Below are 13,785 nucleotides of genomic sequence, written 5' to 3' on the forward strand. Positions count from 1 at the left end.
TACAGTCTATTATAAATGATTTAGTATGTGCAGAGTTATGAGTTCTGCTAATATTTTGGTTCATTTTGAGGAACAAAACTGAATCATCAGCCTTTAAAACTGCTGTTATTTCACTCTGATGTTGTGCAATTAACAAAGTGCACTTTCTTTGTTTTGATTGGTCCATTACCTGCCATGCATTGATAGAGTATCCTTAAACAACCTTACATTGCACCTGAAAAAGATATTGTGTAATATCAGTTGAATATAGGTTGTAATAATCACACTTGTGGAAAATATATTCCAGCTCCATGCCTGGGCTCATATTTGATATTCTAAATATATACACACAATACTGTACTCCATTATTTACATTGATCTGAGAAAAAAAAAATTGTAGATGGTTCTTTGGGAGAAAAAGGTTCTTTAACTTATTGAAGTCTATGCTTTTTATTGTGTTTTTTTGGTAATAAATGATTATATATTTATAAAATGGTTTATAGATGGTATGCTATCTATTGTAATTTTTGCAGCATTTGTTTTAAATGACTTGGCATCAATAATAGATTCAGTATCTTCAATAAATGATTAATATTGTTTCGGCAATTTCTTATTCAAAACAATTTTATATATACAACTAATGATTCAGTAACAACAACAAACAATGCAGTGTGTCTACTACAAATGATTCATTATCTTTATTAAATTGGTGTATCTAAAAGAGATGACTGCAAATACAGATAGTACAAAGTACTAAAAACTGATGAATCTACCTACAAATGATTCAGTATCTTCTAAAAATGATTCTATATCCGCATCAAATTATGCTATACCTTCAATATATGATTCAGTATATACTGGAAATAATTTAATAGTGATAAAGGAAACAGCTATAATAAACTATGTGATGTTTACAATAGATGATTCATTGTCTGCTATGTATGATTCTGTATCTACTACAAATGATATAGTCAGAATAAACTATATGGTACCTACAATAAATTACATTTACCCTACATTACATTGACACTTACATTACATGTATCCAGAGTGAATTACAAGGTAATTTATATTACAGAGGTGGGCTAATGTAGTGTTAGGAGTCTTACCCAAGGACTCTTATTGGTGAAGCATTGCATCCATACTAACCACAATGAATGAGTATGAATCAGTATGTACTATATAAATGATTCTATACATATTCAAATGATTCAGTGTTTTCTATAAATTATTTAATATCTATGATAAGTGATGTGGTAGCTCCAATAGATGAGACTGTACTCACTATGAATCTTGGAAGGTGAGTAATGGAGGCATTGACCTACATTCCAGTCTTCAGGACCAGTATGGGTTAATGGTTCCTCAGTGGACATGCTTTAAGGAACCCAGTTAACCCCCTTGGTGTGTGAGAGTGCATGTGGTTGGGTTTGTTGGATATCAGACAGGTTCTGAGCTTCATTGTAAGCTGTATGACTGAGCGCTGGAGTGACCCCTGAAAGACCCGGATTTAACCCTCACCTCAACCCATGTCTGAAAACAGCACCACCACCATCACACTGCTTAAACACTTCAATATGTGCTAACACACACACACTCACACACTGTGAGGTGATTCCTCAGCCGCCAGTCTGCCTGTCAGGGTGTGTGTGCATCCCAAACTCCCTCTGCAAACAGAATCCCCCACAGCTGGGCCCCGCCCCCTCTGCTAATGCCCCCGCCAGTAAACACTGATAAAGAGACGGCAGTAGCAGAAGGAGGAGGATGGAGGGATGGAGAGATGAAGCAATGGAGGGATGGATGTAGGTTGTGTGTGTTGGCAAGAACTTGACGATATGATGCGTATCATGATACAGTGTTTGCGATACAATATATTGTAATACTGTATAGTGTATTGGTATAGTGTTAATATTGGGTAGGGGTGTAAGAATATAAATATATTGTATCCTATTAGAATTAGAATTAGAATAGAATACTGTATTGATTTTTAGAAGATACTGTAAGGAAGGCAATATGTTGTGATACTTAGGTAAGGTATTATATTATGATACTGTAAAAAGGAGGTATATTGTGATACTGGAATAAATGTTAAATATTGTGATACTGTATATTGTAAGAAATGCAATATTTTGTGATACTGTAAGAAATGCAATATATTATTATACTGTAAGAAAAGCAATATGTTGTGAAACTGTAGAAAAGGAGGTATATTGTGTTACTGTAGAAAAGGTGATATATTGTGATACTGTAGAAAGGGTGATATATTGTGACGCTGTAAGAATGATAATATATTGTGATACTGTAGAAAGGGTGATATATTGTGATACTGTAGAAAGGGTGACATATTGTGATACTGTAAGAATGGTGATATGTTGTGAAACTGTAAGAAAGGTTATATATCATGATTCTGTAAGCAAGGCGATGTATTGTGATACTGTAAGAAAAGCAATATGTTGTAATACTAAAACAAAAATCATATATTGCGTTACTGTGATAAATGTCATATATTATGATACTGTAGAAAAGGTGATATATTGTGACACTGTAAAAAGGTGATATATTGTGATACTATAAGAAAGGTGATATATTGTGATACTGTAAGCAAGGTGATATATTGTGATACTGTTTGTAAGGGAATATGTTGTGATACTGTAATACATGTCATATATTACAATACTGTAAGAAAGGTGATATAATGTGATGCTGTAAAAAGGCTGTATATTGCGATACTGTAATTAATGTCATATATTTTGATACTGTGGAAAGGGTGATATATTATGATACTGTTGAAAGGGTGATATATTGTGATACTGTGGAAAGGGTGATATATTGTGATACTGTGGAAAGGGTGATATATTGTGATACTGAAAGCAAGGTGATAGTAAAAATTTAAGAAAAGTGATATTTTGTGATAAAGTTAGAAAGGGTGATATATTGCGATACTGTTGAAAGGGTGATATATTGCGATACTGTAAGCAAGGTGATAGTGAAAATTTAAGAAAAGTGATATTTTGTGATAAAGTTAGAAAGGGTGATATATTACGATACTGTTGAAAGGGTGATATATAGTGATACTGTAAGCAAGGTGATAGTGAAAATTTAAGAAAAGTGATATTTTGTGATAAAGTTAGAAAGGGAGATATATTGCGATACTTTAGAAAGGGTGATATATTGTGACACTGTAAGCAAGGTGATATGTTGCAATACTGTAAGCAAGGGGATAGTAAAAATGTAAGAAGGGTGATATATTGTGATAAAGTTAGAAAGGTGATAAATTGTGGTACAGTAAGAAGGGTGGTATATTGTGATACTGTAATAAAGGTGATATATTGCGATACTGTAAGAAAGGTGATATATTGCGATACTGTAAGAAGATTTTGCGTAGGGGTGTAAGAAAATATGGTGTTTGTAACATATTGCGTTTTTTTGCTTTGCGATACTGTATCGATTAAAAAAAAAAAACACAGTATGTGTTTTATGTAAAGATTGGTGCCAGAAGTGCTTCCAGTGTTTTGTGTACAAATCCGGCATTCGTCGTTAGATCCCACTGTTCTGATTGGTTAAAAAGTTAATGCTTTGATTCAGAATTTATAAATTTGATTATGTCAAATAGATTTTTTTTCTAAATTTAATTTAAACAACAATTGCAATGTATTTCCTTGGTTACAGTATTGCACCATATCAATATAAATCAACCATTTTTAGGCCAAAATATCCCAGCACTAGATTGCCCATTGCAAAATAGAATTAAAGGTGTTTAATCTTGTGCAGACCAGAACACTTGAAACATAACATATTATAGCATTAATAAACACTCTGATACTGTGTGCATTTGTGAAATACTGTATGTTGATACAGTGTTGCCAAATATGCTTATCTGATGCACTGGACCGCCCTGCTCTAGTCCGTTATGTAAGAGTGAGGTGAGAATTGCAACAGGTTCTCCTATCTTACTGCTTTATCACTGAACATCAGACCCCACCCACCTCCTCCTCCTCCTCCTCACAGATCTGGGTCAGTCTGTAGCTGCCCTGGGTTTGACTGGCAGGTGATTACTAATGCAGGTTAGCCCAGCGTCTCAGATAAACAGCGGCTGATGGATGAAGATGGGGGAAGAACTCAGCCAGCCCAGCCACCTCCATCACAGGGGGAAGGGGAAGAGCAAGTGTCTGCTTCAGAGAATGCTGTCATTTTTAAATCGTGTTTAAAAAGTCATAAAATGGTAAAAACAACTGATTACTGAATGTTTTTGAGTTCGCTTAGTTTAGTTTAAAATGGTCGACAATAGATCTACAGCTCTGGAAAAAAAATAAGAAACCACTTATGTTTTATCTTGATTTTACTAAATTAAAAACAACTCTGAAATATAATCAATAGAAAGATGGATTATCACAAGCCATCAAACCAAACTGAACTGTTTGTATTTTTGCACAAGATGTGGAAAAAAGTGATCCAAAAGCAGTGTGTAAGACTGGTGGAGGAGAACATCCCAAGATGCATGAAAACTGTGATTAAAAACCAGGGTTTTTTCCAACAAATATTGATTTCTGAACTCTTTTTCTTTGCACTATGTGAGGTCTGAAAGCTCTGTATCTTTGCAAATAAATGCTCTAAATGACAATATTTTTATTTGGAATTTGAGAGAAATGTTTATAAAATAAAACAACAATGTTCATTTTATTCAAACACATACCTATAAATAGCAAAATCAGAGAAACTGATTCAGAAATTAAAGTGGTCTCTTAATTTTTTGCAGAGCTGTATATGAGTTTTGAGCAACTGCAGCTTAAAATGTATTAAATGCTCCTTCCCTCAGTCTGTTTAATGTTTTTTTCCTATGTATGGGTTAGAACTCAACTGGGGGATGATCTCCTGTTCTAAGCCTGTGTCTTAACAAATAGACAATCTGATAGTTCTGCCACTATTAAGCTCTTAAACTATGTAATTCCACAACTCCAGGGTGGCCCTACAGTCTAACTGCTACTTATCAAGTTTGAGGAGGTCATAAGTTGAAATCCCAGTTAGGACTCAGACAAATGCCTCCCAGTCTGGAGTTTCATGTAAAGAAGAGGTTCTAATTTTTACACAATGTTTAAAAAAAGATTTTAGCAGCTTATTTACTTTTTTTGAGTTTTTTTTTATATGTTTTACTTTCAAATCTAAGAGCATGTTTATAAAATGTTTAAATGTTTATGTGAAGAATGTCATACAGTATAAAACTAATTCATTTAAAATAAAGAAAAAATAAACTAATAATAAACTAATTGTAACGTTAGTAAGAAACTCTCTCTGTCTTATTTTCCTAATATAAAAATGAGTACAAACTCAGATGAGCATTATTTGTTTATTTGTTTATGTATTTATTTATTTATGTATTTATCTTTAAATGTACAGCTTGCTAAAAAAAAACCTTAAAATAATGAGTTTCTTTAATTTGACCAAGCTGAAAACCTCTGGAATATAATCAAGAGGAAGATGGATGATCACAAGCCATCAAACCAAACTGAACTGCTTGAATTTTTGTTATCCAAAAGCAGGAGAACATGCCAGGATGCATGAAAACTGTGATTAAAAACCAGGGTTATTCCACCAAATATTGATTTCTGAACTCTTAAAACTTTATGAATATGAACTAGTTTTCTTTGCATTATTTGAGGTCTGAAAGCTCTGCATCTTTTTTGTTATTTCAATCATTTCTCATTTTCTGCAAATAAATGCTCTAAATGACAATATTTGTATTTGGAATTTTCATTTTAGTGAAGCATGTACCTATAAATAGCAAAATCAGAGCTTTATACATTTTTTACTTTATTTGTTTTATTTCTCAGGTTCTCATCATCATTTATGTCTTGTTTGCCCTTTCATGACCCCAGGTCTCCAGCGCTGTCCTGCAGCCTGCCATGAGCTACTACATGCATCAGGTTTCGTCCTACCAGCCCCATCACCCGACTGACCGTCTGGGTGCGATGGTAAGACAATACCACAAACACTTTAGCCATAAATTACCTTTATAACAGAGCTGTCCAGACCAGACTCACACATGTGGCAGTGTGTTAACACCACACACACACACACACACACACACACACCACACACCTCCTAACAGGCTGGACATCTGAACTCGGGTTACAGTTCTATTATAACATGGTACACTTTAAAATTCCATTAGTCTGCACACTTCAGCAATTACATTACAAGCTGTGGGAGACTTGCTATAGGATACAATAGGATACAAATACTATACAATATGTGGGCAAAAGTATTGGGACACTTGCTCATTTATTTATTTATTTTTAATCAAGGGTATTACAAAGAGTTTATTACTAGACCTTCTACTAGATTTTGGATTATTGCTGTAAGGATTTGTATGAATTCAGCCACAAAAGCATTATACATGTTCAGAATGTTGAAGGATCATCACCCCACCCCACCTCCCCAACATAAAAAATAAAAAAGAATAAAAAAAGTACTGGATAGAGCTTCATGATTCCAGATAACACAGTTTCATTACTCTACAGCTCAATCCTGAGAGTTTATACAGACCTCTAATAAGTTTTGCTCAGTGCCAAGAGGTTCATACATATATACATTTTCGCCAGAGAGTCCTATTCTATTTGTGATATTTCTCTACAGGAACTAGACAAGCTGTGTTTGGGTGAATTCTCACATCTGTGTCAGAAATGGCTGCAAATTAAAGTAGTTGAATGCATTCGAAGGGGCCTTAGAAGGAGTGTCCACAAACTTTTGGATATACAGTACCAGTAAAAAGTTTGGACACACCTTAAATTACATTTTCTGCATTGTAGATTAATATTAAAGTCATCCACTCTGAATAAAAAACATCAGTTAATCAAACCAGAATTTGTTCTGTATTGTGTAGATTCTTCAAAGTAGCAGCTCTTGCTTAGATGATGGTTTTGCACATCTTGGCTGGATTTTCTCATTCAGCTTCATGAGGTAGAATCTCTTGGAATGGCTTAATTTCTTGCCTCTTCATGTTTTTAAGAGTATCGGTTGTAAAGTTGTGAATAGCCCTATTTGATTGATGTTCTAATCCATATTATGGATTAAGCAAAGAACGCAAAACAAAATAATTACTGTAAGAAAGGTCAGTCAGTCCCAAAAAATAAAAAATAAATAAGAACTTGAAAAAAGTATCCTTAAGTGCAGTTACAACAACCATCAGAAACATCATGATGAAACTAGCACTCATCAGGATCGCCCCAGGAAAGGAAGACAGAGAGTTACTGTACCTCTGTCTATTGTACAGGATAAGTTCATTAACAGAGTTACTAGCCTTAGAAACCGCAAGTTAACAGCAGCCCAACAAAGAATATTTTGGTTTGTTTAACTACATAATTATTTATGATATGTGTTCCAACATTGTCAGAAAAATAAGAACTGAATTGAATGAGAAGGTGTGTCCAAACCTCTTCTGGACATTGTGTTGATAATAGCTTTGACTTGCTCATTCCTTTCCTTAAATACGTCCACAGCAGTGCTGTAGGTATCTAGGCTTACTTACTCTTTCTTCAGCCTCTCCCAAACCCAAACATAAACATGGCGTATGAATGCGAACGATTCATGTGCTCTGAGCTCCCCCGTCACTTACACAACGCCATATTTATCTGGGCTCTGTTCTGCATGCGGCATTGTGCGACGCAGCTTTATCTGGGTTTGGAAAAACGAGCGGGAGAGCGAGGCGAGGGTCAGCGCGGTGTCAGGGGCTTTAAATGAATGCAGAATCGCTGACGACACGCAATCTACGCTGCGAATAAAAAGAAATACTGGGAAAAACATACAAGTTCTCGTATGAAAAATAAAGAAGATTGAAAAAGCAGAAGGTGGTTTACCTGTGAAAGGTCAGGGAGGTTAAAGCGATTTGTGAACGCAAAAAAAAAAATTCTAAAACCTCTCCAGCATTCAGGCAGGTCTCGCCGTGCCAGGCGATGGTACATTGAAAACTCGGTTGCGAGAGCAAGAGAGAGAGAGAGCAAGAGAGAGAGAGAGAGCTGAATGGACGGTGTATGATAAAGGCACGGGTCGGACACTCGGCCATCAGTATGCGCCGCCTCGACTCGAGCAAGCGAGCGAGCGAACGCTCGGCTCGGCGCCCGGCCGGGTCACATGCTAATCCTGCAGCACTAATACTAATGCGGGGGACGGGGCACTCCGTTTGCCGTGCCCAGACTCTGCCCTCCCCTGGCTTTTGAAATTGAGATGAGCGCTCCCGGGTCCCCAGGCACGGCCGGAGGTTGCGGCGCTGGTGCCTTTTTCGCGCCTTCATGAATTTACATGGATCAGAGAAGAAAAAGAGCCGTGTTCTGATCTCTCGTCTCGCCCGCCACTGTCTCTCGCTGCTCATAAAACGAAAGAGAGAGAGAGAGAGTCTGAGAGAGAGAGAGAGAGAGAGAGTCTGAGAGAGAGAGAGAGAGAGAGAGAGAGAGAGAGAGAGAGAGAGAAAAACAGATAATAGAGTCGGGCCATCCAACAGAGTCATTAACACTACAGACTAAACATCAGGACTGCCTAGAACTCCTTCCCTTCAAGTGTATTTATTGACCGGGGCTTCTAACTCTTCTAACTCTGAAGCATATCTGATCGGAGCAAGCCCATATTGAGCCACTCCAGTGCCTGAGGCTAACTCTATTATTGAGACCCTGCAAAACTTACATTTGAATTCCAGGTACATAGAAAAAAGCGCAAAAAATATATTGTCAAATGTTTGAGACACCTAGGTGTTGTTTCATTGTTTCCTCTGAAATTAAGGATATTAAGAGATCATTCTGTTTTGGAGCACTGCAAGATCATTCTTTGGATGATCAAAATGTATTGGATGGAGCTTCATCATTCCAGAGGACACAGTTCCACAGTTCCACAGCTTAATCCCTAAGGTTTCTTACCCCTCTAATCAACACCTAGCATCAGGCAAGGTGTCTACATTATACTGTATGTTCATGTACTGGTCCAAAAAGTATTCTATGTCTGTGGGTCTGATTGGTTAAGGTGGTTGACCATATTAGCCATTTTTTGGCCTGCCTACTGGTAGACCATACCAGTGGTAGACCAAGCAGAAATTTGCCATATTTTTGCTTGTCCACTGGTAGACCTTATCACTATGAAGAGACTATGCAAGACTTAGACATTTTTCTGACTGCCTATTGGTAGACCAAGCTGGACTATTTTTTGGCTCCCCACTAAAAGACCTTACTACTGGTAGACCAATCAGGAGGTTTTTATTTGGCTGCCCACAACTTAGCTCTTAATCAGCATAGAGTTTGGTTTGACGTTGATGGTTTAGTTAGTCTACCAGTATAGTCAACTTGAACAAGATAGGAAACCGGAAGGACCAAGCTGATGGACCAGCATGATCAACTGCCATAGCCACAGTTTTTGACTAGCATTAGCAAAGCATACTAGAGGACCAGCATGACCATGGACACTTTGGTTGGCCACTTTGGTTGAACGGCAAGCCAGTTGACCTTCATGCCCACAATAATTGACCAGCATGATTATGCTGATTGAACATCATGGCCAGAATGCCCAAACTGATTGACCAAGCTGGTAGACCAGTATAACAGTGCTTGACCACCATAACCAAGCATGACCAAGATCGAATGGAACAAGCAACATGCTAGTCAAGAGCTGGTTAACTAGCTTGCTTATGACTAAATAGTATGTTTTCTCTTGGATGACCAGCTCATGATTGTAGACTTGTAGATTGTAGAGTTTTCACTAGGGAACTTCAGTGATGACGTTGGATTGCTGACAACATCACATATGTTGCTTCCTCTCTCCCTTATCATTCTATCAGTGCTACTAATTTCATCACTCACTCCTCAGATTTCTGTCTCCATGCCTTATCTAATGGTACAGAGAGGACAATGCCCTCTATGAATGCCTCTGTACCCCATAAATCCTCCCAGTGACTTCACCTCCCTTTGGGTTCCTCTGGGTTTCAGATCCCGTTCTGAGCCGATTCCATCCATTCGTCTCCTCTCTGCATGGGTTCAGTTTCAGACAGTCTTCTCCGGCCCCCCTGCCACTGCCGTCGATACTGCCACTCGCACAGCTTCATAAAGCTCCTGACAGGGCTTAGGCTGATAACAGGGGCTCTGCTTCAGCGGCAGGTCTTATCAGATGGACGCTCAGGCAGCTCAAGCCTCCCTCGTCTCTCTGTGTAGACCAGGAGCCAGACGGTAGCATAGACATGAGGCTGTAGGTCACCATGATGACAGTTGCAGTTGAGCAACTATACTGGTAGCTATGTTTCTAAAATGAGCCGTTGTCAGAATATTGTGCCTTTTTGCATCTCATAATTTGATGACAACTCGCCAGTTTATCATATTTGTTGACAAGATGCATGACAGGGTGGATTTGTCAAAATTTGGTCGAATTTTTAAGAAAACATGATTGACCTATGGTTGTAAAATTGTAAAGTTGTTCATGGTCCTTTTGTTCTCTTTCAAAGATACATTTAGATTTTCTGAATTTGTTCTAATCCTCTTCATAATAAATAACTCTAATAACTGTGTTGTTACACATTAACAATCCATGTAATTGGATTGTACACAGTGTGTGCGTGGAATAAGCTTATGTCTGGTATTTGATTGGGCTCCAATTGTTTTGGGATACTAAAAAAAAAAAAAAAAAAAATATGTATTTAAAATGTATCATCATACAGTACAATTACAGCATTTCTTCAACTGTAATTAATTTATAACAATGTGTACCTCATCAATAATTACATTGTTATTACATGAATTGTTAATGTGTAATTAAATAGCCCACCTCCATTCAGCTTCATTCAGTCCCCCCATCACTAGCATTATAAGCCTGTTGGCCTCAGGCTGCTATGAACTTGGGTTCTGCAACAGGACAATGATCCAAAACACACCAACAAGTTCACCTCTAAATGGCTGAAGAAAAACAAAGTGAGGAATTTGGAGTGGCCTAGTCAAAGTTCTACACCTGAATCCTATTGAGATGCTGTGGCATGACATTAAAAAAAAAGTCTGTTCATGCTGGAAAACCCTCCAATGTGGTGGAATTACAACAATTCTGTAAAGAAGATATAACCAAAATTTCTCCACAACTCTGTAAAAGACTCAAACCAAGTTACAGCAAATGCTTGGTTGCAGTTGCTGCTGTTAAGGGTGGCCCAACCAGCTATTAGGTTTAGGGGGTCAAACACTTTTTCACACAGGGCCATGTTTGATTTTTTTTTTCTACCTTAAAAAATAAAAACCTTAATTTAAAAACTTTTTTTTCAAGTGAAATTTTGTGTTTACTTGTTTACTAGTTTACTAGACTTTGACTAATGTTTAAATGTTTGAAGATCTGAAATATTTAGGAATGACAAACATGCAAGAAATCCTGAAGGTGTCAATTTTCAATGTTCCTCACCAATGATGATGTGACATGATGTGTAATCATGTGTTCATTCAGAATAAATGCTAAAAAATTGTATATTGTTACACAGTGCTTGTATGAAATTCACACAACCATTCTGCAACATGTATACATGTTATATTGAAACTGACCCAAATGGAACTGTCCTAAAATAAAGATAAAAAACAAGCATTTTAAAATAGAGTGGTATCTCTGTTCATCTTCTCTGCTCTTTATCTCAGCTGACCCCGGCAGGGCCCCTGAGCTTGGCAGAGGGCTTTCCCGTTAGATGAGGACGGGCTGTAGAGAGCGATTACGCAGAGTAGTGGGATTTAGATCGGCACTGATGTTATGCAGACACACCAGCAGGGGTGCTGTAATGTACACCAGCTGTGGCTACTGCTATCAGACCACTCTCAGCAAGCAGAGGCCAGAATTTAAACCTGCTGCTTACAGTGAGTGACCACTGGCAGAGTGTACACAGCTGATGAACAACTACACATGCAACACATGAGCTGGTGTTATTAAATTTACATTTATTTAAAACGTAATAGTAATAGTTGACCTTTTTAGTACAGTTCCAAGTCGGGAAAGAAAAAGTCGGGACAGTATAAAAAATGCAAGGTTTCCTACCTTTACTTTATTTGACAGTATAAACGCAAGATATTTTAAGATTTTAAGATATTTCACATTTTGTCTGCTCATTTTTTATTTCATTTATTAACCCTTGTGTGGTGTTCATATTTTTGTTACTCGTTTACTTTGTTACTTGTGTTTAATTCAGCAAAATTAAGCAATTTTACATTAAAATGCTTTACACATGCTTGCTTCACCTAAATTGCAAGCAATATAAACAGCTTACATGGTTAATATTTGCCCTTTAACTTTCTTATGTTACATTTCTTTCAAAAAGTGCTTCTCTTTTTTTTTATTAGTTTTTTAATTAAATGTAAAAGAAAATGAATTAAACTCAAAATATGAGTAGAAAATTTGTTTAGTTTCAAATTTACAAATGAAGCAATGTTTATTAGCCCTTGGCCAAACATACTGTATGTAATATAAATGTGTAGAGGGTGTACAGTGTGTGTTTATTGAAAATGTGTTTGGATATATGTTTTTCACAAAAAATGAGCCAATGCCAATGAGTTTGAGTTAGAAAAAATATTTTTTTAGTATCATTTGATGAAAAATGAAAACGGGTCACACAGACCTGAACACCACACAAGGGTTAATGTACTGTACATCCATTCCTCCAACAATGTTAAACCAAGGATCATTTAGAGCTAGTATTAAGGTAAAAATACAAATGAAACTAAAATGTAATTTCAAACAGATGATGTAAACAGGTGGTTATAATCATGATTGGGTACAAAATCAGTATCCATGAAAGACTGACGTTTTGAGGAGCAAAGATGGGCAGAGGAACTCCAGCTCTGTAACAAGTGTGTGAGAAAATGGTTGTTCTATGTCAGCTGAACAAAATAAATAAATAAATAAATAAATAAATAAATAAATGGCAGCAGAAATTAGGGCAAACTAATTGCCTCAACTAACATTATTAACTTTCTTTTTAAAAGTTGGTCTGAGTAAATAATCTATGTTAGCAAAAGTTGCAAATTGTGATTGAAACCTAGTTGAGGCCAAACCACATCTACTCTGCACTACTGCACATGCTCAGATTTACTTTTTTACTTCAACAGGGTTTGATGAAAAATTCTGCAAGGGTTTTTTACCTGATGTTGGTCCATACTATTTGCATATTGTGTGTGTGTCTTCCCACCTCTCTCTCACCATCAGTGTGTAGTATTATAATAGTAACTGCCTGGCCTCAGTGTTAAAGGCTATAAGAGCAAGTTACTGTGTTTTGTGTTGCTGAATGTATATAGACTATATGCTCTCTGGGATCAACTGGTCACGCTTATATGACTGACAATAAGACAACTATATATAATAATCATTAATTAATTCCCAGTTGTTATTTTAAAGAACACAAATATATAGATAATATATATATATATATATATATATATATATATATATATATATATATATATATATATATATATATATATATATATATAAATAAAGTTTTGCGCTCAGTACATGAATCTGAGTAATGTAAATGTGTCATTGACACTACTTTTTTTTTTTTTGTTGATCCTAAAAGACATTTAGCAGTTAGCAACTTATAAACCACGTTTAATATAACTTAAATTGGGCCAAATACAAACATAAAGTGATTTTTTTTAAGTTGGTGAGACTTAAAATTAGATTATTTTTTTATACTTATGAAAAATGAATTATCTGAAGTAAAGATTTCTAGTTGGCACAAATGGTTGTGGTTTTCTTCAAAACGTTCAAAAAGTTTAAGTTGCCATCAAAGCTCAAAAATATAGTGCAGCAAGTTGACTTGATTTA

At 36.3% G+C, this 13,785-nt stretch overlaps 2 protein-coding genes across 2 annotated transcripts in view; both read left to right on the forward strand.

Annotated features, from left to right (window-relative positions):
* Positions 1 to 13,785, forward strand: part of LOC103026716 (ATP-sensitive inward rectifier potassium channel 1) — a 342,879-nt gene that overhangs the window by 256,223 nt on the left and 72,871 nt on the right. The gene's annotated exons all lie outside the window — the stretch shown is intronic.
* ets1 (v-ets avian erythroblastosis virus E26 oncogene homolog 1) overlaps positions 1 to 13,785 on the forward strand; it is a 109,588-nt gene that overhangs the window by 978 nt on the left and 94,825 nt on the right. Inside the window, exon 2 of the mRNA XM_022679742.2 lies at positions 5,850 to 5,945. Within this exon, the coding sequence (XP_022535463.2) occupies positions 5,877 to 5,945 (69 nt within the window). The 5' untranslated portion in view covers positions 5,850 to 5,876. The remainder of the gene's footprint in view (positions 1 to 5,849; positions 5,946 to 13,785) is intronic.

This window comes from Astyanax mexicanus, chromosome 9 (genome assembly GCF_023375975.1).
Source record: "Astyanax mexicanus isolate ESR-SI-001 chromosome 9, AstMex3_surface, whole genome shotgun sequence".
NCBI lineage: Eukaryota > Metazoa > Chordata > Actinopteri > Characiformes > Acestrorhamphidae > Astyanax > Astyanax mexicanus.